Genomic DNA, 22,830 nt, shown 5'->3' with positions numbered 1-22,830 from the left:
TTTTCCTTCTAAAACAATGAAGACTATACTAACGCTTCTGGAAGTTGAACGTTTTAATAGAAAAGGCAAAGACAAATGCGAATAGTACGGCAATTCCAACGACCACTACTGCAACAACTCCCAAAAAATCATGTTTGAAACCAAAATACTGTCTCAAAAACTGGTTCACTGTTTCATCACTGTCGAGCAAATCATCTAGATCTCCGAACTGTGATACGACCAATCCATACAATGTCCAGGCTATTGGACATGCCCAGTAGTACCATCTCCACCATATGGGAAGCTTCTGTTGTTGGCCAAGAGTAAGAAAATGAAGTTGACAAGAGGAAATATGATTAATTTTTGTATTAATGCATATTTTTAGCTTCCAATCTTTAAAACTTAACACATGCTTACCGGCCGTGGAATAATAAAACCAGCAAAGAGATTCCATGCTCCATAAAACAAAGTGGAAACAATAGAAGCAATTTGATAGTTTGGAGTAACAGCCACAGTCATCATCCCATAAAATGTGAAATACGCCAGTGAGAAGTACGTGAAGAATATGTACCAGAAAAACTTAACAAACTTCCTCTCAAATCCAATCATTAGATAAGTTATAACCCCATAAACCAAAGCTTGTACCAAAACATATGGAAGCTCAATTGTAACCTGTAACAATAAGTAGAAAAATTTAAATAATCATATAGTGATGAAAATTAGCTATTCAAGATGTGTTGAGAATACACTATATATCACCTGTGCAAATGCATAAGCCAAGGCTGAATACATCCCTGCTGCTTTTTCTCGGTAAAAGACTGTTCTTTCAACAGAAACTACAGGTTGCACCGAAAATGCATTTTGGACCCCCAGAAAGAGAACAGCAGTGTACATGCAACCCATTGCATTTAACAGATCTTGTTTTCTTTTCCTGCATCTCATATGGAAGTGAACTTTAATACACTATGAAAGTTAATATACAGATCCAATGAATCTCAACAAATTTATTTCTTTGTTAATATGTTACAACTTACGTTTTGGAGCCAAGATTCCAGAACATTGTCCCAAACATTAATCCGATGATTATCGTGAAAAGAATTCTCACTGCATTGTACGGTGGGTTACGCCAGTATGACCAATGCTGTTTCCATAAGCAAGCCATAAATTGCATGATAAATGGTTGGGAGTATCGAGTAGGGAAAGACAGTTCATTTGAGGAAGCAGAAGGCAAGCTATATTCGGCAATGAGTTGCTTATTTCTCCTGAATCATATTCATTTGAAAGATATATATTTCAGCAATTTGTTCTTATAGGTGATAAACTAATTAATTGATAATATAGATGCAAGAATCATTTAGTAGACCTGTATAATGCTGATTGCTTGTAAACTTGAGCGAAATCAATTCCCAAAGCGAATTCTTGTGCTAAGGTCGAAACATCTAACATCCATGTCGCTGGATTATAACCATCTTTTATTTTACCGACTCCTTCAATATCCTTAATATTGAGAAAGTGATAAACAAAATTTAATAAATAAGAATAAGTATGAGTAATGGATATCTTGTAGGCCAATTACAACTTACCTCAAAATAACTGATAAGATTGCAAGAATGGTGACCTAATGGACCCACATAAATTTCCTGCCCTCCCCTCTTCAATAGGAGTAGCTGCAACAACAACATTGTTCTCGTTCACCATGTTCTCATTTTTGAGAAAAAAATTGAATACATAAAGAGTTAAGCTTTCGTATTTTTTTTTTTAACATTTCTCACCTCATCAAAAGCTTCAAAAATGTCAATGCTAGGTTGATGGATGGTGCACACAACAGTTCTACCAGTATCCACTGTGTTCCTAACTGTTCTCATGACAATAGCAGCAGCTCTTGCATCTAATCCCGAAGTTGGTTCATCCATGAATATTATAGAGGGATTGGCTACTAGCTCAACTGCTATAGTCAGCCTCTTGCGCTGCTCAGTTGAAAGACCATTGATACCAGGCAACCCAACAAGTGATTGCCTCAATGGATTGAGTTCCACAAGTTTCATCACCTCCTCTATGAACATCTGCAATAGAATTTTACAATAGAAATTCATAATCACTACAACTACCAAATGGTTAAGCCCTTCCACTCAATTCAAAGTTGAAAGTGAGACATAGTTTCATGCAGTACTTTCCAAACACATACAACATGGAAGATTCTACAAATTTAATAATAAAAAAAGTAGAAAATAAAAATTCTATTAAATGTTTGAAGTGAGTGTTCAATTCTAACTTAATTATAAATTTAGTAAACTTCAATTGTACTAGTAAATGTGGAAATGCTAAATTAATTTAGGGTTAGCGATTTAAGCTAGCTTGTCATTTGTTTGGACATTTCAGTAAGAGCATATGCAGTTAAGCTTATTCCGGTATTAATTACCATCATGCTTACCTTTTTGGTTTCGGATTTAACTTCAGGTGGCAAACGAAGCCATGCTGAGTATATCAATGACTCGGAGACAGTAACATGAGGGGAGTGAATGTCATTTTGCTCACAATATCCAGAAATCCGAGCAAATGTTTCCTGCTTCTTTGGATACCCGGAAATTTTAATATCTCCTTCAATATATCCACCAGTTTTCCTACCAGCCAATACATCCATGAGAGTCGTTTTCCCAGCACCACTAACACCCATAAGAGCTGTTAAAATACCTGGCCTGAAAGAACCACTCACACCCTTCAGAAGAACCAACTTGTCCTCTACAACACCATCTGTCTTCATTTCCTATATATTGATGAGATATCACTAGAAAAGTTCAATAACTCATCTTGCACCCACATAATGAACTTAGATAACAATATGCTAGCCAATTCAAATTACCTTACTATGTGTGTGTGTGTGTGTGTCTATATATATATATTTTGTTTTTTGGAAAACGGCTAGCCAAAATTATATTTCTTTTTACAGAAAGAAAGACATTAACATATTAAAAAACATTGAGAACCAATTTAATTACAAGGACAATTTTACAAAATAGATTCTTATTAAATTTTCCTTTAAAACACCGTCACTCATCAATCAGTTTTCTTCTATCGAGTCTACGTGTGAGAAACTGAGAATAGCTAGTGATTTTAAGACTAACTGATTTTCAGCGATGGAACCTTTCAAATTCCAATAATTATATTATATGAAGTTACCTGTGGCATGTCAACAGAGTATGTGATTTCATCAAAGGTTATGGAATGTGGTTCAAATGGAAGAACCATTCCCTGTTTCCTTATGTTAGTACCATCACCAGAAACTTCTGTATTGAGACTCTCTGCATTGTTGTTACAATAATACTGTCAACTTAGGGAATAATGAACAAACTAAAACACACACACTGTGAAGTGTTAACTATTGAAAGTACATCAAGCGATGCAATTTTACACCTAATATGGTTGGTGAACACGACTTACTTTCCTCTGCAATTCCCTCAACATCATCTGCTTTGGCTGCTTGCAATTTCCCAATTGCTGCATAATCATATCATCTCTTTGAAATTATGAAACCATCCTAATTTATAAACATTCGATAATCAGTTTGGTATGAGATACTAACGGTTTAGGTAGGAGAGCGCCAGAACATAACAAAGGTTAAGAAGCAACACAAATCCAATCAATGCCCCAGCTCCAATCCAGTACCAATATGCGTGTGTAAAGAAGCCTCTATACTTTAAAGCTGCAACTCCTATTGACGTTGTTGAGTTTGGCAATACCTTTTGTAGAAATCACAAATTAGAAATGAGAAACATCATTTGATTTTAAACAAAAAAAATGTGGAGATTGGATAAAACATATCGAGCATACATGTTTCCAACGCTTCCCAAGTAACTCATTAACTACTACTGCATTTTGACCGTACATTAGAGGTGAGCTCCAGTAGCCCCATTTCCACAACTTGTTAATTTTATCTGCAATTAAAGAATCATCTAAGATTAAAATGTAACTATCAAGAATAAGTAGTGTTAAGTTTCCCTTTATTTATGGTGACTTATTTGTACCTCTAGAGAGAACGAAGCCACTTAGTGTAAAAAGCATGACATTTGCAAAGGCACCTAAAGTGTTGGCAATAATCATGTCCCTACACAATGCTGCAACAGTACGGAATAAACCAGAGGCCATTTGGTTAACCAGCAATAATATGAGATATTGCTTCAAGAACCTGCAATATGTCAACAACCATGCATCAGAAATTAATTTTATGCATAGCAAGAAAGTTAACAATGAAGATTTACTTGTTTACCGTCCAAGATTTGGATCATATCCGGTTACGTAATATGTCATGAACACCCAAATTGCAACTTCTACAAATGATATAGGTATCTTGAGAATCCATGTTGGAAGAGCATAGACCCATGCAGGGTAGAAGAAAAAATCTCTTTGCTTGTAAAAGACGGGAAGCTTGATAAGAGTCAGTGAAAGCTCTGCCATCCCATTAAACATAGCTACGGTATTGGCAAAGAACAAAGCACCTGCAAAAACTACTGCATCATCTACTGAGTTGTGGTGCATCTTGGTCCGTAGAAACGTTGTCATCGAAATGAATGCCAGAAATGTAATCTGCAAGCAGGAAATGAAGCGATCAGAAACTAATCAAACGCAAAACTGTGTTCCTAGGATATCAATATAAAGAACATATTTATGATATGTAATTGAAACTTACTTGGGTTAGCTTAAAGTAATAAAAAAAGGAATTCCTCTTCATGAGCAAAATCTCCCTTGAGATGCAAGCTTTCAAAAGTTCTCCCATTTTAGCACTATACTTTCTAGTTGTTAAAGCTGCCGGGTGGTTCTGTCTTTTGTCAAATGTTACTAAAAGTTCCCCCCCAAGTTTCTGTCCGACATGGAATGATTCAAATGCTTTGGAAAATTGCTCAACAGTAACAAAATTATACGGCTCCTCTTTCCTTTCCCAATATTGCTCCTGATCTTTCCTAGATGTCACCTTCGAAAACGTACGCGTGTTATTGTTTGATTAAGTTTCATCATCTCATTGTATAGATTTGTATCATTATATATGGATAAGAGAGATTCATCACAACCAAGTACCTCCTGTAGGAAATCGGCAATGCCTTTCCTATCGGGACATTTAAATCCCATAATTTGAAAAAACTCAAGCACATGCTCGTGAGGTCCCTGATACACAATCTGGCCATCGGAGAGAAGGATAATGTCATCAAAGAGGTCAAAAGTCTCTGGTGCTGGCTGAAGAAGTGAGATGACAGCGGTTCCATTAAGAATATGGATGTTTTGCTTGATTGAATTCACAATTTGAAATGTTGTTGAACTGTCCAAGCCAGTTGATATCTCATCCATGAACAAAGCGTTTGCAGGTCCAACGAGCATCTCACCTGTAAGTTAATTTATTGAATGTAAAATATAGCTACCTTTTCAGATACCTCGATCATTTACAATAGGTTTATTCAGGAACAAAATATTGGTTACTCCTTCAACTTTAAGTGACTCAACAGCTTAGTTCTTGATGTTTCAATTTTAACCAATCACTCTTCAAACTATTCAAATTTAAGCAATTTGATCACTTTGTTTAGTTTCGTTCCAATTGCACCGTTACGTTGATGATTTGGCAAACATCACCTAAAAGTGGAAAAAACCACTTAACGGTGCAATTAGAAGGAGATTTAACATCGATCTGAGCTAAATTTTATTGATTAGTATGTGCAATAGCTCAGATATTAATTTTTTTTACCTGTTGTAACACGCTTTCTTTGTCCTCCAGAGATACCCCTCAACATATCATTTCCTACCAACGTATCAGCGCACGCTTCTAGTCCTAAAATCTATTAAGAAAATAAAAAAATGTAGTGCTTATATGAATGACGAAAGTCTATGTAACCTTCTGATATCATGAATTCATGGTGCAATGGTGCATTCTGAAATAATCTTAATGAGTTGAGGTATCTATAACCTTCAAAATGTAATCTGTCACTACGTTCACTTCTTGGCCCTCTATAGCTGTTGCCTACAATAGTAAAAGCCAATCAATAATTAGAACCACATGCATACGTGTGTTGATGACCCTATAAGCAAGTTTGAATGACAAAAAAAAACAAGTTCTTTACCAATGTTTTTAAAAAACTCGTCTCAAGACTCACTGAGGCTTAAAAAATTTAAGGCTACTTACATAACGCATCTATTTTTCGGTCTGGGCACTGAGCCTTAAAACGTTTACGCCTTTTACGCCTTATGGCTTATGCTACGGTTTTCACGCATTTTACTACACCTTAGAAAATAATCTTTTTAGCTATATTTTAATATTTATTTATATAATGTGTTTAGTTTGATGAAAACTATCTAAAACGTTTGGATTATGAATTTCATTTTATCTAAATACAATAAATTGGTAAATTATTATGTATATTTGTTCTTTTTGTATGTGTATAATTCTATATTTACACATTTAACTACTAATTTTTTATAACATAAGGCTTACGCCTTATGCGCCTTAAGTTTTAAGATTTAAGGCTCTCAAGAAAACACCTTAAAGTACGCCTTCGCTTTTTTAAAACATTACTCTTTACTAATTGACCCTAAAATCCATTCAAGCAACAAACTAACCAAACTTTGTGTTTACGTATTATCTATGCTCATGACTACTGCATATTCAACAATAGATGGTAGCTAGTTTTATTCACCTTCATGAACACATCAATGTCAGGATCAGGCTTTATATAAGCTGCTTTCTCTCTTCTGCATAGCTCAGCTAACATATCTAGACAGGCCAAAATGAATATAAGTTTATTGCTTATTTTGTGCAGATATTTTGAATATATGTGAGTCAAATCAAACCAGAAATAAAAGTGATTCGACAAATGAACAGACCATAACGAGTTCCGACCCCTTGACATCTTGCAGAAAAGGCTAATGTCTCCCTTACAGTCATTTCTCCAATATGCAAATCATATTGACTGATGTAAGCAGCAGTTTTTTGGGGTACAAATTCATTCATTCCATGGCCATTATATGTCACCGTTCCCGACAGCTGAAGCATAAACTAATTCGGTTAGTTTACAAACTTAATATATACATAGAGCTTCTCAGCTTCGCACCGTCCTCACGGTGCGGATTTGACGATTCCGGCGACCAGCAGCCGCACTCTCTTCCTCCCAACACTCATGTCTGTGCCGGCCGGAGCTGCAACACCGGAGTGTGCTGGTCAGAATCTCAAAATTTCAAATTGCTGGGCACCGTGCGGAGATTTTGAGATACCGGCTGCCGTAGGCCGGTGTTGCAGCTCCGGCCAGCACAGACAGGAGCGCCTGGAGGAGAGGAGTACGACTGTGCTGGTGGTGTCGTCGTTGCGCTTTACCGGTGGCCGGAATCGCCGAATCCACACCGTACAGACGGTGCGGACGTCCGCAGCTGAGAAATTATATATATATATATATATAGTCTCTATTCAGAGTGAAGCTTCACTCTGAAATTATAGAGTGAAGTTTCAATTTTGGCACACGTTTTGGTCAAATTTTTTGACCATAAGTAATTCAATATTTAGGTATGCTATTCAAGATCATCTCTACAAAATTTCATATAATTTGGACATCGTTAAGGTATTGAAAGTAGATTAAATCAATAAATGAATTAAAACTGTTCAACGTGAACCGTTTGTGTAAATCTCAATTTTGAAAGCTCAAACCATTGTCAAATTGGATGAAACTTTGTAGAGATGATATTGAATACCATACCGAAATGTTGAATCGCTTATGGTGAAAACATTTGACCGAAAAAGTGTGCCAAAATTGGAACTTCACTTTATAATTTTAGAGTGAAGTTTCACTCTGAATAGGGAATATATATATATATCTTGCCATAATTTCATATGTGGCCGAAATTTTCAGAAAATGAATTGTAGAATTTTTTGATTCTGTTAGTGAGATTCCGTTGCACCTTTAGATCTGGATCAAGCTTTCCGGCTAAAGCCAATAACAGTGTGGTCTTGCCGGAACTTGGAGGACCCAATAGTAATGTCATTCTGAAATATATAGTCATATATATGTGCAGTAAAACAAATGGTAGCTCATCAAATATCAGTTTTCTTTAAGAAAAATTGACAAATTTTTTGATATTCATGAAAAACACGTGAGGGAAACATTAACATTTGTAATTAAGCTCATCACCTTCCAGGCTTTATAATTCCACTAACATTGTGAAGGATAGAGAAGTTTGTCTTTCTACTTGAAATTACACGGAGATTGGTCAAGAAACCCTTCAACATCAGTGCAAAATGTACATTGTGAGAACATAAAAACTCAAACATTAATTCATGAAAAGTATCGACCTCATCTAAATATAAATTTTTACCTCGATTATATTAGTAATCCAGTTCAAAAGAGTAGGCAATGCTCGGGTTCCTCCATAAGCCTTTGCTTCTATGTTTAGATGCTCAAACCGAACTTCAATTGTGGGAAGCTCAATTCCAACGCTGAGATACACGACACATTCAAAAGTGTAAGAGTCACAACAATCAAGCCATCATAGTATACTTCGAACCATTTAAAGAAAATTCCTTCCCTGATCTATTACTAAGGTTGTTCGATAATAAACTGATCAGCATTCAGCAAAGTCGAAAAATAAAATAAAAAATTATCCAAGATTCACCATATATACACTCGATGTATAATGAAATTAAGATGAGGATCTCACCTGTCAATACGATTCTTGAGCTTTATCATGAACTTTTCATTGCCGTCGTCAGTGCCTTTGAGCAATCTCTCAACCAGGTCCTTTCTCTCTTCAAACCCAAGATTTGGTATATCAATTTCATTAGCTTTTCCACTGGCCGAGGTGAGTATACCTTTCCTGAGACGATTATAAGTTGGAAGCTTCTCTAGGGCAGCCCATTTGAGAGCTTCTTCATCGTCTTCTTCGCGTGCAGAACTCGAAAAAGCTTCCATACGACCTTGGTTCTTCCATACTGACGAACTGCCTAATTGAATATTACCGCTCTCCATTTTATGTTCTGAGAAACTAAAACACACAAAACTAAAAAAATGTTAAGATCTCTTCCAAAGTACTTGTATCATTGAATCGAAGCCACCACATTTGAACTCTGAACTAAAACAGAACGCGGGAGTTCAAAAGCCTTAAAAAAAAAAACCCACCAAATGCAGATTTGAAATCCAAGAGCACATAGAAACTTGAAAACTCAATCGATCTGTTATGTAAGGACGGCAATGCTATGGCTGACATATAAATAAGAGTTGTTGACGCAGCCAAAAAGAGATCACGAAGAATTACTATAGCTTGAAAAGGGTTAAATTTAATTGACCACAAAATGAAGATATTTTGGTACTCTAGAAAGCCAACCAATTCTTCAGACATTAACTGGTTAATTTTCCTCTCCAGAAAAAGATGTATAATGCGTACATGCATACTCGTATGTCATACATATATTTATAGATTTGACAATAAATTTGTTGTCATTGTTTCAACTTAGAGGGAGTTTCGACTTAGAGGGAATCATATTACATACGAGCTTAGTTCTATCAATAGTAATTACAACCGCTATAAGTTATAAGTTTGACTAGAAATGGTATGATTATATTGCTTGATAATTCATTTACAGATTACACTCCATTATATAGGCTAATTCTAGCACTATTATACCTACTAATTTCCACTAACTCCGACACTCCCCCTCAAGTTGGTGCATACATATCAACCATGCCTAACTTGCTAAGTGAATTATAAAAAGCCTTTTTAGATACTCCTCTTGTGAGCATATCGGCAAGTTGCTCTTCTATAGAAACAAAAGGAAAACTGATGATCTTCGTGTCTAGCTTCTCCTTTATAAAGTGACAATCAACCTCCACATGTTTTGTACGATCATGTTGCACAGGATTATGGGAGATATCAATGGCTGCCTTGTTGTCACAGTACAGCTGCATAGCACATTCAGGCTTAATACCCAAATCTTATAGCAAACTTCTAAGCCATAACAATTCGCACACTCCCTGAGCCATACCTCTGTATTCTGCTTCAGCACTAGATCGTGCTACCACATTTTGTTTCTTACTCTTCCATGTAAGAAGATTACCTCCAACAAAGGTAAAGTACCCTGATGTGGATCTTCAATCTGTAATATTTCCAGCCCAGTCTGCATCTGTGAATCCACAAATTTCGAGGATATTATTGTGATTAGAGAACATTACTCCTCTCCCCAGAGCTGATTTTAAATACCTCAAAATCTTTACAACAGCATCCATGTGGTCCTGACTGGGATTATGCATGAATTGACTCACTACACTCACTGCATACGCAACATCTGGTCTGGTATGTGATAGATAAATTAGGCGTCCAACTAGCCTCTGATAACGAGTTTTGTCAGTAGGGACTTGATCTGGATACTCTGCTAACCGATGGTTCTGCTCAATAGGAGTATCAATGGGAGTGCAGTTCAACATACCTATCTTTGTTAGAAGATCAAGAATGTACTTCCTCTGACAGAGATAGATACCTTCATTCCCCCGGGCTACTTCAATGCCTAAAAAATACTTGAGTGTACCTAGATCCTTCATCTCAAACTCTTTGGCAAGCTGTTTCTGTAATTTATCCACCTCAACAATATCATTCCCAGTAACTACCATATCATCAACATATATAATCAAGGCTGTTATCTTCTCTTGTTGATGTTTGAGAAATAACGTGTGGTCTGAATTACTCTGTCTGTAGCCAATTTTTCTCATGAATTGTGAGAATCTTCCGAACCAAGCACGAGGTGATTGTTTAAGACCATACAAAGACTTTCTCAATCTGCATACAGAGGTAGTTGGAGAAGCGGCCACATATTCAGGCGGAAGATCCATGTATACTTCCTCTGTTAGTTCTCCATGAAGGAATGCATTTTTAACATCAAACTGCCTAAATGGCTAGTTTAAGTTAGCAGCGATAGAGAGCAATATTCGAATAGTGTTTATCTTCGCAACAGGTGCAAATGTCTCATCATAGTCTATGCCATATGTCTGGGTGAACCCCTTCGCTACTAGGCGTGCTTTATACCGGCTTACTGACCCATCTGGATTATGCTTCACTATAAACACCCAACGACATCCTACAGTCTTCTTGCCATATGGTGGAGGTATAATCCATGTATCAAAACTAACAGAGTGAGAAATATTGAACGCCATACCAATTTGACCACGGCCAACGATGGAGGCTGTAGGTGCTCCTCCAGTAGTATGATGATCATGCCCAATCACACCATAGATATCTGGTTTTGGAACTAATTGAAGAGCGGCCTTTGGCTGTGGACGATGATTAGGCCGTTTAGTCCTAAGGTGTGGATACAATTTCCAACAGGTCGCACGAGCATGGTTGGTATCATGAAAAAAGGAGCAAGGAGGGCGGGGCTAATTCCCGAAGCCTGGTGGTGGTCCTTGTCGATGAAAGGGAGCGGAGGTGACTTGCAGAAGGGGTGGTGCTGGAGAACAAGCATGGACAGTGAGACTGGAAACTACAGCCGGTGCCTGAAGAATACTCTCCTGCTGAGACTCATCCTTTTGGATATAGGTGAAAGCTATGACTAGGCTAGGTGGTTCGGTCATTCGGAGCAGTTCGCCTTTCGCACTGGTATGTTTGGCATCAAGACCTTTTAGGAAATTGTGAACTCGTTCAAGCTCCTTCTCCTTTTGGTACCAAACAATATCCTCTTGATTTTTAATCATGCAAGGTCGTTTCACATCAATCTCAACCCAAATATTCTTCAGTTTGGTGAAATAGTGCGCCACCAGTTACCCATCCTGGTGAATGGCTAAAGCTGTGCACATTAATTCATGAACCTGTATGAAATCAGAGTCATTAGTATATAAGCCGGCTAGTGTCTCCCATATTGCCTGTGCAGTGGGACAGGCCTCCACCAGATCAATTATCTCATCATTCATAGCTTTCCACAAGACAGACATGACAAGACCATCGTCATCGTCCCATTTAGTGTAGGCAACAATATCCGTAGGACTAGGAGCCTTAGTGACGCCGGTGACATGTCTCATTTTATGCATGCCTCGAAGATGAGCAGTCATGAGTCGTTTCCATTTACGGAAATTGGTGCCGTTTAGTTTGGCGCCTCCAAATGAACCACTGTCAGAACCCTTAACAGATACTTCGAAGGTCGGAATATCAGAGGTTTGAGAACCATCAGCTTCGTGTCCAGAACTCATGGAAAAGGAAAAAGTGTAGAGGAGGCAGGAACAAAAGTACAGAAAAAATGGAGAAGAATCTGCCGCCGGTGCACTGGAACTGTCGGTGAAGATGCACTTATGGGTCGGTCAGGTGAGCCGGGTCGGGTCGGGTCAGGTGAACCGGGTCGGGTTAGGTCAAACCGGGTCGGAGCAGGTCAAATCGGGTCGGACTGAGCTGGGCTGGGCCGGGTCGCACTGAGGTGGGCTGGGCCCGGTAGCACTGAGGTGGGCTGGACCGGGTTGCAACGAACTGGGCTACTTGTGTCTGGGCTGGGCCGGGTCGTGTTTGGGCCGGGCCAGGTGAACGAAAGCAGGTCGGGTCGAGTGGCTGATTTAGGATTTAGGTCGGATTTGGGTATGATTTGTGCGATTTGAGGAGCGGAGAGGAGAGGGGCGATTGACGTCGGGGTGGGGAGACAGCAACGGCAACTGAGGAGCGGGCGAGCGACGTCGGGGCGGGGAGAGACAGCATCGGTAGCAGCGGCGGAGAGAGCAGGAGCGGCGAGGACGCGCCGGGTCGAGATGTGTCGGAGAGGCTTGGCTCCGGGAACAACGGCGGATTGTCAAGAGCACCGAGGAGAGGCAGCTCCGGGAAACTGAGAGAGCACGACCGGAGGAGCAGCGGTGACTGTGGGTTAATGAGGGGCAGCGGCGGAGCCGGAAGAACGGAGCGACTTCGGAGGGACAACGGGCGATTAGCTCCGGGAAAGGTCACACGGCGACGTCGAGCGGCGAGTCCGAGTGCAGAGCGGCCAAGCAGACGCAGCGGAGAGACGCCGGAGGTCGACCTGCCGGAAAAAGGAAAAGGAAAAAAACAGAGCAGGAGGAGGCTCTGATACCAACTAGAAATGGTATGATTATATTGCTTGATAATTCATTTACAGATTACACTCCATTATATAGGCTAATTCTAGCACTATTCTACCTACTAATTTTCACTAACTATTCCGTGATTTACGGAAGGAATCACTGGCATTTCCACTAACTCCGACAGTTTGTGAATGATGTTGTAATTGAAATAGCATAAGTCTGATGAAATATAATATATAAATGTGTGTCATTCTTGAGCATGGATCATGCTAATCTTCTCTGTATCTTTCCATTTTAATCGCATGTCCCTCAAGGAACATATATAAATTTATTCTGAATTTATGTTGTAGTTTGATTCATATAAATTTATAAATCACAATGTACGTCGTCCAATTGTTCAAGCATAGATGTCATATGAGTGTATGACCATTGATAAAGACTCATATTGCATGGCTGCAATTTTGCATTTTTTTCTTCGCCAAAATCCAAATCCCAATTTGTATCATGTTTTAATTTAGTAATCATATCAAGATTTCTACTGATCTGCCAATCTTTGCTACACTCCTTTTCAACGTGATGCCTGCCCAAATTGAAAATTATGTTTTTTAAGTAATTATATTATGTTTCTTGAGAAATAAATTAAAACAAAAATGATGATGTGATGTTTAATTTGTGTTTGAGCCTATATTTGGCAAAACCCACGTGACATAGTAATACAGATGGACCGCGTATGCGATCATCACTAGAGTTACCGCGGCCAAAATTGTTGCGTGTTCAAAGTTACAAAATTGTGATTTGCATTGTCAAAATTTGGTAGATTGGCCACGCCTTAATGATGGACAAATTAGAGGCAGAGATACTGAGACCAAAAACTTAAGACTGTTGCCAAGATTTTCGTTTTTCCTGTGATCATCATTAGCTAGGATTTCTCTGTAATAAATCCTGACAATTAATGTCAGTATTGCATTTACTTTCTTTTCTCTTATTTCATTATAAGAAGGACCTTAGGTTTTATTATTAGTGGTCCTCGACCAAAAACGCCAATTGCTACTCAAACTTATCTTTCAATACAATTATACAATTCACAGTTCTTCAATCTCAACGTGTTTATCTTTATCATTTGTTTTACTGGTATTCATTTATTTTTCTTGCACTTTATATTACTGTTCTTTACATTCTTGCTTTATATTTGCTTGCCTGTTCTTTATATTGCTGACGTTAAGTATTAAGAAAATCACAATCACCATCACTATTACTTGTAATAACCAGAAAAAATCATATCTAATTTCCAATGAGTTCACGGATATTATTAAGTTGGTCATTGTCCAATTTTATTAGCCGAGAATGAAAACGAAAGGGTTCGAAATATTAATTGTTCGGAAATCTTCAATTTGACGAGTCTAAGAGTTGACTTTTGACTCATTGGGATTCTTAGGAAACTTCTTACATAAAAGTAGTAGAACTCGTCGATACGAATTAATGGACACGTGGCACGTCTAAATCGGAATTCGTATGAAGAAGTTACAAATCAAAAGATATTTGGACAATTTTGGAAAATAGTATAAATAGGGGAATTAAAGAGAAAAATCAGAAATTCGGATCGATATTGTTCACGGGTATTGTTCACCCCGAAAAAAAATCCAGAAATTTCTCTCCTGAGCAGCCGACTTTGGGCTGCCGGATCTCCGCTGTCTGGCCACCATAGAGCGGCGCACCGGTCACGTTTGAAAGGTTGTTGCATCTCCTGTCGATTGGTGGTAGCGTCACCCGCCATCTCGACGCCGTTTAGGAGCGGTGAAGCCCAGAAATTCTCCCGAAAAAGCATATTTCGCCGAACTTCAACTCGTCGGATCTCCCTCCTCCGGCAACCAATCGGTACGATTCTTGTTTCATTTTGAAGGTCTCCTTTCATACTACAAACCCTCTAAAATATTTAACCCCAATCGTTGTATGCTAGGAGAATCGAAGAAAAGAAATTTTAAGTTTTTAAATTTGGGCTTTTCGGTTCTTGTTAAATTGAAGTGTTTAGGCTCAGAATTAGACTTTGTGGTGAACTAGGAAGTTGTTAGTAATGTCATTTAGATTGTGGTGGTGAAATGTGGAGATCATTGGTAGCGGTCGGTAAACAGTGACGCGGCATGAATAGTACTGTGAATAGTGATTTTATGAACAGTGTTCTCTAACAATAAATGTTAACAGTAGTTTAGTAAACAGTACTATGAACATTGCTTCGGTAAAAACAGTGTTGTGAACAGTGTCATGGTAAACAGGAACTGTGAACAATGTTTTGGTAAAAACAGTAACTGTGAACAGTGTTTAAATAAAAACATTACATTGGAACAGTGATTTGTAAACATGAACAGTTTTATGTGAACAATGTTTTATGAACAGCATTTAGCTGTACTGAAATCATCACCTGATATTTTACGTATTATTTTCTAAGCATTTATCATGCTATTAGGTGACTGACGAAACGAGTGAGGAAATTACTTTCAGTGTCGTGGAAGTTGCACGCATGAAAGAAGGTGAGTAAAATCTCACATTTACGAATCTACCCTTGCGGAGATTCAAGATTATGCAGAATTTTAAAGAATGAAATATGACATGTATATGATATAGTGAAATATATATATTTGTATAAATGGTAAATAGGTACATATATATAGTTTGTTATATTATATACTATTATGATTTCGTGGTGAATATGTCCATTGTGATGATGAGATTTATATATCGAACATGTGATTTGAATTGTACAATATGACATGATAATTATTGTACGTGGTTTTAACATTGAGTTTTGTTCAAACTTGATTGTCTTCGGACGAGTTTTGTCTTCGGACCAGTTTTTGTTTTCGGACGTGATTGATGTCTTCGGACGAGTTTTGTCTTCAGACGTTTAGTCAAAACTTCCGTTTGATTAACTATAAAGTAGTATCACTAGTATGAATATTAATCAAACCTACATGATCAACACAATGCTTTGCGTCTTTTGTTCAAAAAACATACGTGGTCGATCACTCATCTATTATTTGTTTAACATTTTGTGGTAGAATGAGGTATTCTGTAGTTGGCTGGTTATTAAACCCAACTTTGTTGAGCCTGGTCTGTAATGATGACTATTGACTAGTGTACGAAAGGTGACAGGTATAGACTTCTATTGACTAGTGTTACTTTTATTCATTGGTCTTGATCTCACTCTTCACTCATTAAGAGCTAAAACTTCCCTTTAGTTAACTATAAGTCTATAAAGTAGTATAATTATTAATTAAACATACTCGTGATCAATACAACGCTTTACGTCTTCTGTTCAAGAAACCTTACGTGGTCGATCACTCATCGATCCATTATCTGATAAGAATTTTCTTTTGGGTTCTTACTTGACCTAGCTAGGAGATGCAACTTTCATGGCATGAAACTCCAAGTTTCCACTCTAGAAATGAAATATATAACAGATACGCAGGTGTGTAGGTGCTGTTTGACTAATATGATATCGTTTTCAGTGACGGAACATAATACGATTTTTGGAGTCGAACCTTGTTATCGATATATATATAATGTCATCTTCTTATTGGATTGTTTTATTGCGAACACTTAATATTCAGTATCACAAATAACCAAAAACATAAGAGCCTTCTCGATGATCATGACTGCATAGCATATGGAATAACAACTAGAAAACTTGGATAACAAGTAGTTGAAATTTGAAAATCTAGCTAGCTAGCTAGACATATATAAACGTGACAAAGAAACTTCTAGGAGCTCAGATTGGGGATCATAATTAGAACCCTAGCTAGTATGCATAAATGTTATAGCAATTTACTCTAATGTCATGTAGATACCAATAGGGTGGCCAATGAATTTGAACAGACATTTTGGAGTCGTCGGCAAAAAGGCTAAAATTAGCTACAACTTGAAGCTTAGGCTCCGGGTCATTTTTAATTGCATATTAATTAAAATGGATGAAATAGTTGGTAAACAAGATTGAGTTCTAGGCCGGTCCGCCGGTTTGAGTTCCTGTGGAATTAGGCCAGGTAGGATAGTGAGTGAATCGACCACCAAGATAAATAACCTCACAATAAACGTACGTCTGCATCATGCCATGCAATACTGTTAATATCAATGTACGTACATCGCCGAATGGTCAAATTTTTACAGTGTTGGGTTGGAGTTATATCACGTCTTATTGATAATGTAGGTGACGATAGGCGATCTCTAACTCACAAGGTTACCAACAGTCTTGGGGCTCAATTTTATATTTATATTTTATACTATTCATTTATATAACATCGTCTTTCATCTATTAAAACTACATTGTAATAAGAAAATAAAATTGGGTCTACTCATCTTATTGCATAGTCCCTTTTATATAGGGGTTATAATTATAATAGAAGTAAATAGTAATCATAATGATAATTAAGGCTACAAAATTGCTAAATGACCCGTTACACCTCTTGATTGAATCATCATTAACTCGTTCCGTCATTTACTTTAACAAAGACACACTAATGTTGTTTTTCCTTCAACACTCCCCTTTGTACCGAGTTAAAGATAAAATGGTGCATAAGATGTTGTCTCATTAAAAACCTTACAAAGCAATAAAAACTCAGTGGGAGAAAATAAAACCGTAGTCGAAGGGGAAAAGAACACACCACCCCCTATTACATTCGATAATAACATATATGTGCTAGACTCTCCCTGATGTCTGCACCTCCCATTGATCTTTACATTAATCATGGGAGCTTTGATAACTTGTGCATATTTACTTTATGCATATCTGGTGATGACGTGGATATTATTCATTCTCACTATGTCATTTTCTTTTTTCTGTATAGGGACTGAATAAGCCTAAACCTTTAAGTATTGATGTTGCTTGAGCGCAAAGCTATACAACGAATTAGAGGTCGAATCAAACATATTGTGTTAAGTGCAGTAATGCGTCTTTGCACTTATAAAGACCTTGATTGATCATGAGACTTATAGAAGCTTCACTTTTAACCTTTAGAGTGTTTGAAGCCGATTGATGGTTAATCATCAATATTACAGTCTTCGAGATCCATTTTGAGACTGTGTTTTCCCAAAGATCTTTTTCATTCTCTTAGGATTTGCATAGCGACGTCCTTTTAGTTCATCAAAAGTTTGTGTAAATCCATATTAAATACGCAATGCCATAATTCATCCGATCCCTATTCCAAATCAAGTATTTACTTTGTGAATGTTTCAATTTCTTTTGTAGCGCTACGTGGTCTAGAGCCATTTCTTGGGTGAATGAAGTATGTTCTAGAACTTTCATGTATATCTCTTAATTTTGATCCTCATAGAGATATCTTATTCCAACATTCATAAGATGCATTTGTCAGTTTTTCAGAAACTACCAAACTAATGAGGTAGTGGAATGCAATGACATCTATTATGAGAATATCACTTTGTGGTCCATTACAAAGGAATATCTCCTCATAGTCGATTCCAGTGCGTTTGTGAGAGACCTTGCGCCATAAGGTGAGTCTAAACTTTTATTTCTCATTACACATCCTAAGAAAAACATATGATAGGCTTTACACTTGCGGTGTCAGCTTAACTTGCCCAAATACCTATCTCTTTGTTAGTGAACCTTAGTTCATGCTAGATCGCTTCTTTCCATTAGACTAAAATTACTACTTTGGTATTTCTCAACGAAGCATGGTTCGATATCAAAACTCAATATCTTACGTCCTCATGTGGTTTGTATTTATAGAGATCTTTATATTTTCAAGGATTTGTTCTAACATCTGAGACGTCCCCCAGTGATAACTAAAATCCAGGAAATTCTTATGAAGATGATTTGAGATTATGGATCAATGGATCCGATTGTGCCAAACTCGCTTTCTTCCTTTGATCAAGTATATATCTAACTTAAAGTGGTCTCCCTTCTTTCTTGGAGAGCCATGGCCTGTGACACCATTTATGCCACTTTATGGTGTCACCATGTACCCAATTCCTGTTGGGTGGCGTCAGGTCCTCTTTTTAGGACATCTAACCTTGCAAGCATATTTGCAACTGATATTTTTGATCTCGTCACTTTGTGCAATAGTAGGGATTAAGATGAGACACAGTAGGGACAAACCACAAAAATTCATGCCGTTCTATTTGAACATTCTTTGTTCTTATCTCCCCCTAACGACATGAAGATTGTCTTATCAAAGTGATATTCCGCAAATCTAGCGCAAAAAAGAGATCGATTGTCAAGGTTGCAATATGCGGACTATCTGAATGTTCGTCTCTAATAAGAACATTTATTCACATTAATTGGTTTCACTATTATGCGATGTAGCGTCGCAATTTGGCACGTAGGTTAATCCGGTTGAGCTCAAGGATTATAGATCTGTGTCAATCTTACCGATCTTAAGTATTTCAATCGTTCGATGTTATGGATTGTAATTTCTTTTACAATAATTATGGTGATGGCCGAGTCGTAGTGAATAAGAGGATGTGTATGCAAATATTATATTACCCTAAATCGAAATATTAGTGCACATTACCACTATTAAGACTATTACTATAGTTGTTTTCTGTCAGACCAAGTGAGTTTGTAACTAGCATAAGCAACATTTGTTTTAGTACTGAATGATGTGATGACACGTGACCAGTCTTGTTACAGCTCTGAAATTTCGAATGATAAAAATTCGAATTCGAAGCTAAGAAAACTCTAAAACAATCTCAAACATATTGAAATCATCTTATAATAATAGTGTATCGAAACTGAGTCCACAACATGACTCAGTCGACTTGAATAATATATAACCATTTTATACCTCAGTATTATAACCAATAGAAATGTACATTTCACTCAATCCTCACCACAAACAGAGTAAAGAAATCTTCAGAGTAAGCCCACTGAATCTGCTAATCCCCACCTGCAGAACTATCTCCTACACCATCGAATTGGTGCACCGAGATTGTAAACACAAACCCGGTAAGCTTTTCAGTCTGTATGAGTAAACCAACAGTAAACATACATCGCATACAAAGAAAATATGTCAAATAACATTTAAAGAAAAACGACTCATGTGACACTGGGCAACTCATCTGTTACACAATATCATTTAAAAATATGTGTAATCATGAGACACTGTGCAACCCATCTGTTACCCTAAATCATTTAAAAACATGGGAACTCATGAGACCCAGGAAACCCATCTGTTACCCCTCATGCAGTACACCGATAGGCACTGGGCAACCCATATAGTTACCTAAAATCATGTAAAACATGAGTACTCATGAGACCTAGGTACCCATCTGTTACTCCTCATGCAGTACACCGACAAACACTGGGCAGCCCATCTGTTACCTAATATTACTCAAAAATATAGGTACTCATGAGATCCAGTCAACCCATCTGTTACCCCTCATGCATTATATCGGCAGACAAAATAGAGCTCTAACTGATCGTAACTGACACCTGGCCAAAGCTTGGTTCCGATTACTGCCAACACGTCCGAAGAAACAAAAAACACGTTTTAACAAGACTTCATGTTAAAACCACTTACAATAACAATCCACACGTTATTTTACTACAACCAAGCGACTCTTACAAAATAATATGAATATAGTCACAATATTATAATCTCACATTTGAAATAAAACCGAAATATTATATAATATAGCAACCCATATATATGTATCATATTTACTATTTTCGTACACATACACAGGCCACTATATTATATAAATATCACAGTTCACTATTTTTAATAATTCACAAATATAAATCACCGCCAATGGTATATTTGTTATAGTGAGATTTACTCACATTGACCATAGTCTATAATCACTAAACCCTTTTTAAAATCATTTATTAAAATAGCGTTTCACTTACCCATAAACCGTAAACGATCAAGTTCACGTAATTTAACCCAAAACATATTTTTAGAATAATTTTTATAAGCTAGTGATGCAACGACTATGTTAACAACTCAAATTAAATTTAATAATTATAAAACTACTTCGATCATGATGATTATTGTGAGGTTTACTCACCTTATTTCCTGCGTGCATCTTCCACGACACCGAAAGCGATTCCCTCCCTCGTTTCGTCGGTCACCTAATAGCATGATAAAACGCTGTTCACAGAACACTGTTCGTCTTCACTGTTTACTAACCATTGTTCACTGAACACTGTTCACAATTACAGTTCATGCGCCGCCACCGTTTTTCGACCACCACCACAATCTAAATGACATTCCTAACAACTTTCTAGTCACCAGAAAGTGCAATTCTGAGCGTAAACACTTCAATTTAACAAAAACCGAAAAGCCCCAATTTAAAACCTAAGATTTCTTTTCTTCGATTCTCCAAGCACACAACGATTTGAGTTAAATCTTTTGGAGGATTTATAGTAGAGGTGGCAAATGGGCCCAAAGGCCCGGACCCGTCACGTTAAAATTCAGCCCGGCACGGCCCGAGCCTGTTTTTAGCCCGGCACGACCCGAGCATGATAAATTCATGTGTCGGCCTGTTAAACACATAATTTTATATTATTTATATAAATATTTAAACAATTATCAATATTAAACTTGAATATTATACTTTTTAAATTAAATCTATTGATTATTTCATTATTTTAACTACAATATTTCACAAATATTATCAAAATGATGAATGAAACGTCATTATTTTGAGATACGTAACGTTTTAAAAATAAGATTATGAAATGTGTTGTAGTATTTTATTTATTTTACTACTCTAAATAGTTATATAAAACAAATATTCAAAGTACATAATATTTTTTATTTTAATTGTGTCATATGATGTTAATGGGCCGGCTCGGCCCGCTTGTTAGCCCGACCCGTTCTGACATGGGCTTGGGCCGTGGGCCGGGCCGGGCTTAATATTTAAGCAAATGGCCCGGTCCGAGCACGGTTTTAGCCTGTCTAAAATGAACCGGGCCGGCCTGGCCCGGCCCGGCCCGTTTGCCACCCCTAGTTTGTAGTATGGAAGGAGAGCTTCAAAATTGAACAAGAATCTCACCGATTGGTGACCGGAGGAGGGTGATCCGGCGAGGTCAAGTTCGGCGAAATATGCACTTTCGGAAGAACTTTCGGGCGTCACCGCTCCCAAACGGCGGCGAGATGGCGGGTGGCGCTACCACCAATCGATATGGGACGCAGTAATCTTTCAAACGTGACTGGTGCGCTGCTCTATAGGGGCCGGACGGCGGAGATCCGACGGCCCAAAGTCGGCCGCTCCGGGAGAGAAAAATCTGGGATTTTCAGGGTGAACATTACCCATGCACAGTACCGATCCGAATTTCTGATTTTTTTTCTCTCTTTTTCTCTTTAATTCTCCTATTTATACTATTTTCTAAAAATATCCAAATACCTTTTGATTGGTAACTTCTTCATACGAACTCCAATTTAGGTGTGCCGCGTGTCCACGAATTCATATTGTCGAACTCTACGACTTCCATGAATGAAGTTTTCTGAGATTCCTAATGGATAAAAAGTCAACTCTTGACCCGTCACGCTAACGTTTCCGTGTATATATCGTTTGAACACTTCGTTTTCTCCCTCATACTATATAATCGGATCACCACAAATTTAAATATCCTCGAACAATAATTTAAATATCGTTCTCTCCCTCCGGAATATTATATTCCAACCCCCTTAAAGAAAATTCATCCCGAAATTTAAGCGCACTACTCAGCCACTAATTCTTAACTTCTTTCCAAAACTTTGATTCACTTTCCCCAACAAGTTTCCTCTTTATGATACCTCCACGAGGCGATCACAGCTCACTTTTCTTCTATCATGGTGTTATATAACTTTATCGTGTTTAGAATGAAATTTAA

At 37.6% G+C, this 22,830-nt stretch overlaps 1 protein-coding gene and 1 non-coding gene across 4 annotated transcripts; both read right to left on the bottom strand.

The window, feature by feature from the left end:
- Nucleotides 1-28: 28 nt before the first annotated feature.
- On the bottom strand, nt 29-8,969 carry LOC126801253 (pleiotropic drug resistance protein 1-like). Of its 3 annotated transcripts, none has more exons than XM_050528748.1 (24): nt 8,662-8,969; nt 8,320-8,440; nt 8,136-8,224; nt 7,906-7,990; nt 6,841-7,000; nt 6,654-6,730; nt 5,927-5,980; nt 5,708-5,798; nt 5,050-5,351; nt 4,664-4,945; nt 4,244-4,560; nt 4,002-4,162; nt 3,808-3,911; nt 3,560-3,716; nt 3,391-3,474; nt 3,157-3,278; nt 2,411-2,743; nt 1,752-2,042; nt 1,563-1,646; nt 1,343-1,476; nt 1,014-1,241; nt 739-910; nt 397-651; nt 29-286 (listed from the first exon to the last, which is right to left on the bottom strand). In XM_050528748.1, the coding sequence occupies exons 1-24, from the start codon at nt 8,967-8,969 to the stop codon at nt 29-31; spliced, it is 4,269 nt and encodes a 1,422-aa protein (XP_050384705.1). The 3 variants fall into 3 exon arrangements, with proteins under 3 accessions (XP_050384705.1, XP_050384706.1, XP_050384707.1); XM_050528749.1 differs by having other exon boundaries at nt 3,157-3,263; XM_050528750.1 differs by having other exon boundaries at nt 3,157-3,300; nt 3,440-3,474.
- Nucleotides 8,970-13,217: 4,248 nt separating this feature from the next.
- On the bottom strand, nt 13,218-13,322 carry LOC126801321 (U6 spliceosomal RNA). Its single transcript, XR_007672814.1, has one exon. It is a non-coding gene; the product is annotated as a U6 spliceosomal RNA (small nuclear RNA).
- Between the last annotated feature and the right edge of the window lie 9,508 nt (nt 13,323-22,830).

This window comes from Argentina anserina, chromosome 6 (genome assembly GCF_933775445.1).
Source record: "Argentina anserina chromosome 6, drPotAnse1.1, whole genome shotgun sequence".
NCBI classification, from domain to species: Eukaryota; Viridiplantae; Streptophyta; class Magnoliopsida; order Rosales; family Rosaceae; genus Argentina; species Argentina anserina.
Note: the sequence above shows the minus strand (reverse complement) of the source record. Positions and strands in the feature narration are given on the sequence as shown.